Source organism: Sturnus vulgaris, chromosome 29 (genome assembly GCF_052056855.1).
Source record: "Sturnus vulgaris isolate bStuVul1 chromosome 29, bStuVul1.hap1, whole genome shotgun sequence".
Taxonomy (NCBI): Eukaryota; Metazoa; Chordata; class Aves; order Passeriformes; family Sturnidae; genus Sturnus; species Sturnus vulgaris.
This window is the reverse complement of record NC_142271.1, coordinates 2294458-2307577: the sequence shown is the minus strand read 5'-3', so window position 1 is coordinate 2307577 and position 13120 is coordinate 2294458. Positions and strand designations below refer to the sequence as shown.

General features: G+C 56.6%; 1 protein-coding gene across 2 annotated transcripts; it reads right to left on the bottom strand.

The window, feature by feature from the left end:
- Positions 1 to 918: 918 nt before the first annotated feature.
- On the bottom strand, positions 919 to 5692 carry CDKN1A (cyclin dependent kinase inhibitor 1A). 2 transcript variants are annotated; one of them, XM_014872806.2, is made up of 3 exons: positions 5608 to 5692; positions 2853 to 3266; positions 919 to 2166 (listed from the first exon to the last, which is right to left on the bottom strand). In XM_014872806.2, the coding sequence occupies exons 2-3, from the start codon at positions 3256 to 3258 to the stop codon at positions 2117 to 2119; spliced, it is 456 nt and encodes a 151-aa protein (XP_014728292.1). In that variant the 5' UTR covers positions 3259 to 3266; positions 5608 to 5692; the 3' UTR covers positions 919 to 2116. The 2 variants fall into 2 exon arrangements, with proteins under 2 accessions (XP_014728292.1, XP_088036371.1); XM_088180245.1 differs by lacking the exon at positions 5608 to 5692 and adding an exon at positions 5352 to 5601.
- Between the last annotated feature and the right edge of the window lie 7428 nt (positions 5693 to 13120).

Sequence of the window (13120 nt, the reverse complement as noted above, 5' to 3'; positions counted from 1 at the left end):
TGGGGGGACACAGGCCTGGAATGCCCCAGGGACTCAACTCAAGCCCAGCTCCCTCTCCCCAGAGCCACAAACATGGACAAAGGGCTTTCATTTCTCATTTCTGTTTCTCATTTCCTTCATTGCTACTGCTCCTGGCAAATGGGAGGTGACAGCAGAGGGGAGCTCCTGGCAGCAGCCAGGGGGGTTTGGAAGGACTGACGTAAGGGGAAAGATTACAGGGGCTAAATCTGTAGGGTTTGACTCAGCAGCAGCTCCAAGGCTGAGTGTGTGTGTGTGTCAAGAGCCACAGGCCTGCACAGATGTCACCCCACACTCCAGGGACAGGCAGATGCTTTAGGGATCCTCAGCTGAACAATAACACGAGGCTGTTCACTGCCCTCTGCATCCTCCACAAATCAAGTCATGTCTCACATTAAGCAGAACCTGAGCCTGCATCCAAGCCTTGCTCAGTCCTCCAAGGAAGCAGCCAGGGGTAGAGACATCCCTGACTCCCAGGGCATCTCAGTCCCACCCAGGAAATGCCACTGCACATTTCCACCAGCTGTGCCACCCTCCTGGGCCTGGGCACCCAGCACCCCTTTAAAGGGGTGAGAGAGGGGAGCAGCTTGCCCGTGGCTAATGGCCACACCCACCACAGGACAGGGTGCTGAGGGTTAGGGGGAACAGGGTCACAGTGGAGAAGGGAGAATGATGAGGGCAACAAAAGAACCCCCATCGTACAGGGACACCCCACACAGGTGGCACTAGCTCCTGCTGGGGACATGGTGGCAGCACCAGACCACTGTCCTCAGGGAACGGGGCCAAGCACAGAGGGTGTGGCAAGGCTTTATCCTTCTCAGCCCTCACAAAGGCAGATCCCAGCTCAGGGCTGCACTCCCCTGGAAAACCCTGCTCCCAATCACTCACATTAACCCAGAATTCCTTTGTAGAGGTGTTTATTCAGAGTTAACACTTACAGACAAACAGGTATTTCCCCTTTCCCCACATACACTTAATAGCATTATTTTAAATATAAATAAACATTTAGTGCTTGCTTGCCAGCTTCACGGACAGCAAAGTGCATCGTGGTGCAAGGTGGGAGATCAACCCTGTCCCTTTTCTTCCTGGGACCATCTTGCACCAGTTTCCAGAGTCCAAATCCAGCAGAGCAGGAGATGAACCCCATGAAAGTGCCGATACCTGACAGTGTTGAGTCCCTCAGGGACTCATCCTTCAGTGCTGGAACTGAGCAGCCTCTGCTCCAGGCCATCCCTTGTTCCCAGAGCAGAGCCAGGTAAGGGTCCTCTCCCTGCCAGCCCCAAAGGAGAAAAAGTCCAGGAAAATACGCTACAATTCCTTATTTCAGCATCATCCCTGCTGGTGAGCAGGACTTCCTAGAGGAGCCCAACAGAGCCAGAGCAGGGGCTCCCCAGCCTGGTGTCAGTGTTGAGGGAGGCAGGGACATGGGCACAAGCAGCACCACTTAACAAGCCAACAACAAGGTAAGAAAGTGGGATTTGGGGCCAGCAGAGTGCAGGGGACCCCAAAGGGGGGCAGTGCTGGTCCCCCAGTGAGACACCCCAAGGAAGGGCTGGGGCTGTCCAGGGAACAGCTTCCTCTGCCCAGAGCCGTGGGAAGGAGCAGCCTCCACATCTCTCTGCTCCCACACACGGACAAGTGCTGGGGTCCAGCCTGCTGGGACAGGGCACCCCCATGTGCCAGCAGCCGGGGTGTCCCAGGGCTCTACAATCCACACCAGGGACTTTCCTTAAAGAGATCTGGTGCCACCAGGTGGCTGGGACACAAGTGTCCCCCAGGGCCGGCCCCCAGGCAGGGGACAGACCACGGCTGGACAGCAGGACGGCACAAGGACGGTGTTTGGAGCCACAAGCACAGGGCAGAGGACACTTTTCTGCACTTTTTTCTGCACTTCTCTGCAGGCAGGGCAGTGCCTTAATCCCACCAGGCCCATCTCAGTTCACCTCCAGCCTCACCACGGGGCTCCTCCTCTACATTGCACACAGTGAAGGTCCCTCAGGACCCCAGAGCTATTCATAAATAGGGAACTAGAGACTCTACATTGCTTTGTACAGATGAGCAGAGCAGGGGGGGCAGCCACACTCGCTGCCCCAGCGAGTCACGGCCGGGGCCGGGCAGGGACAATCCTTCTCTTGGCACTGTAGAAGTCTGAAAGGAAGAAGGAAGCAAAGGGTTGGAAAGTGTCTCCAGCCTGCTGGGAGCAGCAGGGCAGGAAGAGAGAGGTGTCCCCAGGGAGGCACCCCAAAATCAGCCCAGGTGGGTTTCACCCTAAAGCCCCCACCCAAAGCTGCTGGAGAGCAGAGCTGTAAGTCTGCACCATCTCTTCTGTTTGTCTCATCTGCAGTTCCACTTCAGGCCCTGACCATGGAGGAAGAAATTTTTCTCTGTGGGTGAGACACTGGCACAGGTTGCCCAGGGAGGTTCTGGGATGTCCCAACCCTGGAAGTGTTCAAAGCCAGGCTGGATAAAGGCTTTGAGCAAGCTGGTCTAGTGGGAGGTGATCTTTAAGGTCCATTCCAACCCCTTAATATTCTGTGATTCTGTGATTGAGTCAGGCCATTGGAACTGAAGATGATGAATTTGGGGGCATCTTCAGCTACAAAAGCCACAGGCCCAATGCCAGACCCATGCACAAACCCCAGCACCCAGCTCGTGGCCTTTTTCCCTTTGGAATATGGGCTCTGCTTCCCTAGGAGAGATCCACAGAGGGTGGGACCCCTCCCCATGCCCAAGAGCCAGGCAGGGCTCTGGCACCCAAGTCCCCCCTGTCTGTCCCTGACATGATATCAATGCCACCAAGCCCCCAGGGAGTGACACCAAGCCCCAGCACTCACCTTTGATCGTGGTCTGCCCACGTTTCAAGCTCTGCAGGGAACCAGCCTTGTAAGCCTTGGAGCTCTGCTCAGGCTCCTCGGGGCAAATCCTGCCAACACGGTCCTTGGGGGGGACCCTGTGGGCCAAGGAGCTCCTGCTGTCGCTGCTGGTGACAGCCCTGACCAGGCTGTGAACTTCCTGGGGAGGCTGCTCAGCCTCCAGGATCCTCTCCCACTTGAAAGGCCCTTCCAAGGGAGTCTCTGTCTCAAAGTTGAAGTTCCAGCGTTGCTGAGCTTCTTCCAGCTGTTGCCTTATCTGGTTCTCAAAGTCATGCTGGAGCTGCTCGTGGTCCACGGGGCCAAAGAGGTTCCTGCACACCTTGCTGCTGCACGGGACCTGCCCAGCCCTGCTCTGGGACAGCGGCATCGTGGTGGCTGGGGGGGAAACAGAGAGAGTTACAGGGGCTGGGATGACAGGAGCACACACAGGGCAGTGCTGGCCACCAGGACAAAGCACAAGGTAGCCAAGGTGGGACAAGCTGGGCTGGGTCTGCAGTGGGGCAGCCCAGAGGGGACTGACACATCTGGACTCTGGAGGTTTTAGCAGAAGCTTGGCTGAGGTCAGAGCCAGCCCAGTGCGACACAGGAGGGTGGGGAAGGTGCAGATGTCAACATTCCCTATTCCTCCTCCTGCAGGGAAAGCCCTGCCAGGTCGTCCAGCACCTCAACACTGCCACAGGCTCTGCCTATAACACCCCTCGAGGTGCCAACCTCAGAGCCACACCAGGATGATGCTCTCCTGGTCCCCAGACACTGCCCAACCTGCTCATTCCCACTTCCATGCAGGCAAGGGCAAGTTGGCACACGGGTAAGTGAAGCAACAGGATGTTTTTCTAGCCAGTTTCTTCATCTCACAAGAACCCAGACCCAGTGGTAAGGAAACCTTCAAGCAACTGCAAGAACATGCCACAAGCTTGACCAGTTTGTAAACCACCCTCTTTATCTGCAAGGAGCTCTTGGGTAATCAAAAACAAGACCTTGTTTGTTTTTTTTCAAATCGGTGCCAAAAGCCTTGACCTTCCCAGTAAGTGACAAAGCCTTTCCATCTGAGCAGTCCTTATCCTCACGTGGGTATAATGGACCCCTCACTACACCCATGCTTATGAGGAACCTCAACATAGAATCAGAATTGTTAAGGTTGGAAAACACCTCCAAGATCATCAATCCAGCTGATGAGAGTCAGCTCTGCTCTGGGATTTGAGTTTTCAGAGCTAAGGCTTGCCCCTACTGGGACAGCCACACTCATTAAATCAGCTGTAAAAAGGAAGATTCATAGCTCCCATTTCCCACCTAATCTGGGACTCCCAAAGCCAGGCCACAAAAGATCCTCCCCATCCCCAAACTTCCCTAAGAAGTGAGTTGTCAGCCTCCCGCAGGGAAGATTTCTCCCCAAATTCAGCACCTGCAGCCCCTCTGGATTGCCCGTGCCACATTGGCTTCCCCACATTCCACCCCTGGAAGCGTGCAACAAATGACTGGATGTGGCACTCAGAGCTCTGGTCTAGCTGACGAGGTGAGGATTAGTCAATGGCTGGACTCTTTGAGGATCCTGGAGGTCTTTTCCAACCTTAACGAGTTAATGATCCTATTAGCAGGCCCGGCACCAGCACGGTGTGCCCGTGGGCAGCTGGCAGTGCCCAGTCCCTGGGGCAACCCCTGTGGGCACCCTGTGCTCGGACTCAGCATCCCTGAGTAAAAATAGAAATCCAACTTCCTATCTCCGGGCAGTGTGAGCACACAGAGGTGACCTCACTGCCAGGCAAGTCCCAGCATGTCCAGGCAAGCCCGGGCAGGTGGCGGGAGAGGGACACGTTCAGCCACCGTGAGCAGACACCCCCAGCCCTCCCGCCTGCGTCACGATGTCCCCATCCTCAGGTCACCGGCGCGACTCAGGTGCCACCCTGGAGCCTCGAGATAACACCCTCGCCCTGAGTCACGGCTGCAGATTGCCAAAGCCACCCAGGAGGGAGGGACCGGGCCCGGTCATCGTCACCTCCCATGGGGCTGCTGCTGCTTCCAGCGACCTCTGCCCAGCAGCAGCTTCGAGGCTCCCGGCAGCCGCCCGGGAACCCCAAGATTTGGGCGAGGAAGTGGCAGGTGCACGGCTACACCAAAACCTCGTCCAGCCGAGCTGGGTGATGAGAGCACCCCTGGGGGACACCCAGGACCAGTCACACCAGTTTGGGGAAGGCTGGGCGAGCGGGGGGGGCGGGGGGCACCCGAATCCTGGAGCTCCCAGCCGGGAGCAGCCGATCCCTCGCAGAGAACGCCCGGCTCATGACAGCGATGGGCCCGGGGGGACGGGCCCGGGGGTGGCCGCGGGGATGCTCGGCGACGGGACCGGGACTGCACCCGTACCGAACCCTGAACTCCGCACCGGGCACCGCACCCCGAACCCCGCACCGGGCACCGAACCCCGAACCGCACCCCGAACCCCCCACCGGGCACCGAACCCCGCACCTCATCCCCGCCACCGGGGGGCGAGCGCGACCTAGCCCGGGGCTCCGCATCCCCCGGGGACTCCGCACCGGCACCGGGGCACAGCCCCGCTCTCTCTCAGCGCTGGGGACGAGGTCACGGGCGGAGCCGCTCCCGTTACGGCGTTTCCCCCGCTCCAGGCACCGGTACTTCCCCGGGGACACCGGCGCTCGCCCTCCCTCCTTCCCCGGCCAGCGAAGGGCCGGAGCCGCCAGGCTCGCTCCCCGCCCGCACTCACCGCCGTCTCCCCGCGTCTGTCGGTGCCCGGCGCTCCCGTTCCGCCTTTATAACGGAGGGCGGGGCGGGGCCGGGCTCCGGTCCCGGCGTCGCTCGGGATTTCCCTCCCGCCCCGCCCCACCCCGGCCTCACGGCAGCCGCCCCGCTCCTCCGTGTGCCCCCATCCCCCTCACACCCCTTCCTCTCCCGTCCTGGTCCCGGGAATGTGCGCGGTGCCAGCGGAGACCCGGCATGCCAGGACCATGGGCACCGGACCCTTCCTGTGTCAGGGATACAGGGACCCCTCCTTGGGGAGTGCAGGGACGCCCCTATAGCAGGTGGAGAAACCCCCATCAGGGAACTGGGGGAGCCCCTTCCCAGGTGGCTGCAGGGACCAGAGGGAAAGCTCAGGCAGGAGATAGAGGGCTGTCCTTCCTGGGAAGTGCAGGGAATACAGGGACCCCTCCAATGAGGAAATGCAGAGACCCCCGTCCTGGAGGGCTCAGGGGACAGGGAGACGCCCCCCATGAGGGATGCAGGGACCTCCTTGTTGGAGGATTCAAGGAGCCCCCGGCCATGGATACCGGGGTGCCACATTCCAGCTGGGAGATGCAGGGGTTCAGTCCTAGCCAGGCTGTCCCACCCACAGGGCTGCTGTAGGAAGGAGATTAATGGATTAAGGAAGGGGTGGCTCAGCCCCTCAGGGTGCCAACCTGAGAACCGTAGGTGATGATTCTCCCCAGGCACTGCCCAACCCATCCCGGGCCACCCCCGGCCTCCCCAACTGGATTGTCTCCCCCTGGCCTGGCTCTGCTCCACCAGCTGAACCCCAGCACCTGCTGTGGGTGGAAAAAAGTGTTTGGAGTAGGATCTGCTGCTCTGAGTCCTGCAGATGTCCAGGCAGGGATGAGGAGGAGGAGGAACAAGTCTGTGCATGTCCTGCAGGAACCTGTGGCAAGGATTTGAGGGAATCTGTGGCTTAGCTGGAAAATGCATCCAAGTCCACAGGCAGGAAATGTGTGAGGCCAGAGCAGCTTCTGCTGGGGTTACTCTGCAGGCCTGGAGGGCACTGTCCCTGAGCCTGGTCCGAGGGTCCATCCCTGCCCATCCATGTCCATCCCTGCCCATCCATATCCATCCCTGCCCTGTGGCAGGAGAAGGGAAGGGATCCCCTCGAGCCAGCCCAGCAGGGCACAGGGGGGCCGTGTCCTGCAGCCCCTCACGGCTCGGGCACATGGAAACAAACACAACCTGCTCCCGTGGGCACAAGGAGGTGACAGCACAATTCCAAGTGACAAAAGCCATGTTAAAACGATCCATTGGGAATTCCAGGTCTCCTCGAAAGCCCCTGGAGGCAGCAGGTGCTGTGGTGCTGAGGAGGACCCTCGGTGTGCAGACCACTCCTGCTTTTTCCAGCTGGACCAGCAGCTTCCCACTGGCCAGAGCAGCTGGAAAATATGTTTGGGCATGTTTGACTGGAGGCTGCCAAATGCTGCAGGAGGATTTTGCAATCACTCGTGCATCCCCACTGTGTGGAGCTGGCTGTGTCAGAGTGCTGGGACTGGGATCAGTAGTGGCTGCTCAGCTCCGTGGCTTGCCTCCAAACAGGCACAGTGGGATGGACAGGGAAGGTGAAAGGAAGATGGGGAATGGGAAATCACCTTAAATTCATGCTACACACCACAGAAAATCCATCCTGGAAAGCTGCAGTATGGGTTTAAAGGCTCCAAAATTCATCCTGTCTTTCTGTTTGTAACAGGCAGAGAGAGGAGGGGGCAAGTTGGGACAGGGAAGCTGTCACTGGTTTTTCTACCCGGGAATGATTTCTGCTCCTGGGTGCAAGGAGCAGCCTTCAGAGCCTCACTGCAGAGGTAGCTGCGGTGCTGGGCTCTTGTGGATCATTTCTTTGCCGAGCTCCAGCTCTGCTCCAGCTGCAGGTGTGGGTTTGCTCCCTCTGGATGTGAGGGATGCAATGGGCACCGCCCCAGCCGTGGCACCGTGGGCATCCCTCGGGTCGGTGCAGCTCCAGTGCCACCTGGGACTCTGGGATGGAGCAGCATTTACCAGAGGATGCTCCCTGCTTAAAACACACCCCTCTTTTATTTCCCATAAAAGGCTCCCTCCCTCCTGCCCCCCCAGTACACAGAAGGAAATGGGAAGACCAAACCAGCAGCTTTTTGAAGTGGCAGAGGAAGGAGTTTGTGCAACCCAGAGCTGCCCACGTCACTGATGCAAGAGTAAGGGATTCAAAAAGTGAGATAACCAACCAGCCTGGCTGCCGGGAACATCCCTGTTACACCAGGGATTCATCCCAGGACTAAACCAGCGAGAAAATCAATCAAACGTAGATTTTCCCTTAGGAAAGTAACTCTGTAATTCTCTCAGTGATTTTTTGGTGGGGTGAGGGGTCACTCCCCACACCCTGGGATGGGGCTATGGGCAGGTTTCTGACTCTTTCAAACTCCACTCTCGCTTCCCTTCCTCCGGGAGAGGGGAGCTCCGGCCGCAGCGGCATCGGAGGAGACCACAGCCAAGTGGGTGATTGGAAATGGGAAGTGGGGACAGGGATGGCGTCAGGGCCTATGTAAGGAAGTCCATGGGCACGTCTGCAGTGGCATTACCAGAGAAAAAAAAGGAGGGGGTGGGGGGCGAAAGAGTGATTAAGAAGGCGATACAGGAACTTCAAAAAAATTAGAAAATCCCAAAGGTGATTCATGGTTTTTGATCCCACAGCACGGAGGAGAAGGAGGAGGAGGAGGAGGGCGACAGACACAGGACTGGGACCAGGATCAGCGCCGAGGGTTGATGGGCTATTTCCTTCTCACCATTTATAGCCACAGTGCGGGATCTGTCACCTCCCCTGTCCCAGGCTCGCCCTCCCCAGGCTCCAAAACCCCCACCCGGGAGGGGTGTGGTCGTGGGAGAATCCATGTTTATGATTTCCTTGAGTAACCCGTCCCAATGCCTGGAAGCAAAAGGAATATATTACACGACTGCACATTTCACAGCCTTCAAAGGAACCTCCTTCCCAGCACCGGGGGCACCCCAATACTGAGCAGCGGCCGCTGCCTCATCCAGGGAGCCCTCGGGACCATTTATTCCCGGGGGATCTCCCCAGGTGGGTCCCGCAGAAGCCGAAGGGAGTGGAAGGCTCAGCAGACACGGAAGCAAACACATTACTCACGGCAGGCAGAGCCGGAGTGTGACTCAGCCCATCCTCGGCACAGCCGCGATCTGTCAGGGAACGTGCCCAGGCACAGCGCTTCTGACTCCGAGTCTCGTCCCTGTCCCGTGTCCTCCTCTGACTCGGGAAGCAGCACCCCCAAAAACCACGGGGACACGGGTGGGAGTTGCAGCGTGGAGCGGGGAACGGCTTGGGTGGGATGGAGGAGTCAGGGCTGGAATGCTCCAGCCTTGGATAGGATGGAGAACAGGGAAATGTGGCTTCATGGAGCTGTGCTTACAGGAATAACACACACTGAGGTCACCCCGTGCTCACCAGGACTGTTTTAAATGCACCCAAATTCCTGCATTTTACACGGCTTTGAGATTTAGTGGTCAAAGGTCTATGTGAAGAGGGTTTTTTGGGGCAGTAATATCTAATAGTCCTGTTAGATCAACCAGCACAGAGGGAAAAACAGCAAGAATTTAGGTAGATGAGCATCCCTCAGGAATTTTGGAATGGAGATGGCAGAGATCACACACTTATTTTTCAAGGTGAGATAAACATAAACTCTGCAAAGAGGTGAATTTCTACCCAGGGAAACACACTGAAAATGGGGGGACCTAACACAGGACCTCTGCCCCAGCATGGAGAGTGGGGATGAGCACATGGGGTTGGGGTTCAGTCCTGCAGAACACACTGTCCCTCACCCTAAATGTTCAGCAAGGGCTGTGTCCCACTCCATAGGACACAGGGGTGATTTTTTTCCCTCCTCAAACAGCTTTTATTTGCCAGAACATCCCAGGCAGGTGGAAATTGCTCGACTCAGGACAGCAGATTGCCAGTGACAAAGTCCTGAGTATTCCAGCACTAAAAACCCTCTTCAGCAAGATTCAAATCACCAAGAGTTTTTTCTGTGTTTTTTTTTTATTATTTCTGCTAACAAGCTTTTTTCTTTTAAGTGGGAAACGTGAAGGCTCTTAATGAAACCCTCACGCTCCAGCAGAAGTCTAAATGAACCCAGTGTTCGGCTGGAGGGCGTTTATATCCCAGCGAAGCCTGTTTTCCCATCAGCTCTTTGAAGTGCCCAATTAAGTGATTTTATACTAATAGGATTTTCCCAGGAAAGAAAGACAAGAATGACAAAACGCTGAATGCTTGATTAACTCTGCCCCTAAAAGAACTCGGATCGTGTTAATTGACTGTTCCCCTGCCATATCCAGCCCTTGTTTGCCCCATTTATGAAGGCATTTTGATGAGACACCAGACCCAGCAGAGTGGAAATAGAGTCCCACCAAGCACAAATGGGAGATGAGACAGTCCTAAAACAAGGCCTTTGCTTACTGGAAATATTCCTGGATGCGGGAGCCGGGCTATGAATCGGTCGCTTCATTCGGCCCCTCACTCATTTTCATCCAAGATTGTTTTTAGCCCCATTCATAGTCATTAACGTAATTGCTTCACTGACTTTCCATGAGCAGCTTGGAAGCTTTGTGGGGTTTTTTTGCTGGCAGCAAAGGCCTCATTGTTCGGAGTACGGCCGGGCGGCCGCAGTACCTGGCTCCAAACCCGGCTGTCCCTTTATTCCCTTGCTGCTCCACCTCATTGCCCACGGCCCGGAGCGCGGCAGGAGGGGCAGATGCCCGGAGGGGACACGGACACCCTGCTGGGAACCGGGACGAGCAGCTCCAGCCTCGTGCAGAGCTTCCTGCAGGGAAGAAGGTCCATCCAAAACGCCCACCGCGGGTTATTTTGCAGCCAGCGGTTCCCCATGGGCATCTCAGTCAGGGCAGGGGGAGGAGCAGCAGGACCTCAGCCAGCAGGATAAGCAAAGGAGGGAGCGTGGGGCAGGATTGCTCCTGTCCATGCAGCCCTGGGTGCAGCCCAGCCCGTGGAGCTGCCAATGGATGTAATTTCTTGTCAATGGATGTAACTTATTCCCAACGCACGGAAAGTGTGGCACGGTGCTGCTGCTGAGGGATTTGGTGCTCTCCAAGCCATGGGATGGTTTAAAGTCCACTGGGAGCTCGGTCTGGCCCTTTATAGCCGTGAGAAGGAGGTGAGGATGGGCAGCTCTGACTGAGCACTTGCTCACAATGTCACCTCTGAAACAAGCCTGGCTCCATGGGGCATCCCCTGCCTGGAGCACGCAGACACCAGGATGGGGCGTCTCCACTCTCAAATGTTGGGAGTTTGGGGTTGTCCCACACAAACCTGGGCCCTGCCTGCCCATCCCAACACCCGCAGGCTCAGCCTGTGTCACCATGTCTGGGATCTCCAGTTACACCTTTCGGGAATGCCCCATCCTGATTCACTTTGCCCTTGTGCTGGGGGGCGAGGAGGGGGGTGGGCGTGGGCAGAGGGGGGGAAGGGGCAGAGCCAGGGGCAGGCAGACCCTGAAAGTGTCATGAAATGGGATCTGTAGGAGGGCAGGACCCAGAGTACAGACAGACAGACAGACAGACAGAGCCCTGCCTTGTGCGGTGCCTCGTGCACAGCCCGGAGCAGAGCAGAGGCAATGGGAGGGGACAGCTCAGATGGCAATAAAGGCAGGGGTGTTGATATGGGAGCCACCACCTTGACACCGGGGTAAGGGTCGATTGCACTTTTCCTCCTGCATGTCTGTCAGGCAGAGCAGGATTTCCGGGAATGGAGGAGCAGCTTTCACCCCACTGGGCTTGACCCCGAGCTGGGCCATGGGGTTGGACATGCTCCACACACTAAAGGGGCTTTGCCAGTTCCACAGAAACGAAAGTTAGGGAGTTCCAGCTGCCAAAAATAAAACCTTTCTCTTTCAGTTTCAGGAAAAAAAAAAAGAAAATTTGTTGGAACTTGGAGTTGTGGTCAGCAGTGCCACAGAAGCTGGAAACGGGGTTTTAAATGTTCTGTGCTTCACTCCCCAGCAGCAATGCTGCACCAGAGCCCTTCCCACCTCTGCACAAACCTCAGCTTTGCAGAACACGGAGACATTTATAGATTATCAACTGTAAATCCACTAAAGGGAGAGGAGGGAGACAAAGGGAGAGGGATGTTGTAAAGGTGGGGAAGTACCCCTGCCCCCGTGCTAAGGCCACACCTCGAGTACTGTGTTCAGTTTTGGGTCCCTCAACACAAGAAGGACATTGAGGGGCTGGAGTGTGTCCAGAGAATGGAACAGGGCTGAGGAAGGGTCTGGAGCACCAGGAGCAGCTGAGAGATGTGGTGGGGCTCAGCCTGGAGAAAAGGAGGCTCAGTGGGGACCTTGTGGCTCTGCACAACTCCCTGAAAGGAGGGGACAGCCAGGTGGGGGTTGGGCTGTGCTACCAAGGAACAGGGACAGGAGGAGAGGAAACAGCCTCAAGCTGCACCAGAAATAGTTTAGGTTGGATATTAGCAAACATTCCTTCACCAGAAGGGTTGTCAAGCACACGCACAGGCTGTCCAGGGCAGTGGCAGAGTCACCATCTCTGGAAGTATTTAAAAAAAAAGTGTGGATGTGGCACCTAGGGACATGGATTAGTGCTGGACATGGCAGTGCTTGGGGGAACAGTTGGACTTGATGATCTTAGAGGGCTTTTCCTAAATAATTTCATGATTCTATGAAACATGAAACCCTGAAATATCTATAGACCAAAAAACACCCCACAGGTCCCTCTCAAACATTCCTTGCACAGGGGAACTCCTGACTCCAAATCTGGCGGAGTTTCATCCACGAGTTTCTGAGTGGCACGTGTCAGCCAGGCAGCTGCAAGGACAACTTGGCAGGAGTGGCAGCAAACCACACCTGGAGCTTATCTCCTCAGCTGGGGCAACCTCCTCCCACAAAGTTTATAGTACAAGTGCATGAAAAGCTGATCAATCCAGCACCAGGAAGAGCAGCACCCAATGCAGGAGGTGCAATAACACTGGTGCTGGGCAGAAATCCTTTCCTGCGATGAGGCTGAGGCCCTGGCACAGGGTGCCAGAGCAGCTGTGGCTGCCCCAGCCTTGGAAGTGTCCAAGGCCAGGCTGGACAGGGTTTGGAGCAAGCTGGGATAATGGAAGGTGTCCCTGCCCATGGCAAAGGGGGGAACAAAATGAGTTTTGAAGTCCCTCCCACCCAAACCATTGTGGGATTCCCTGAAACACTGACTGCAAACACTTTGTATCAAACACTGACAGCAAACCCTCCGTCAGCAGGAAGGGCTGGGACAGCGCTGGGGCTTCCTGCTGAATATTCTTGAATATTCATGTTCTAATATGCATGTTCTAAACAGCCTCTGCCCATGAGGAGATAATGCCTCTCTCACAGCTGGCAGGGGTGATCTTCCCAAGTGACAGCCCGGGTGACACAGTGCCCCACCCTGATACCACTGCTGCACCCCGATAGCGCTGCCCAGAGCTGTCACACACC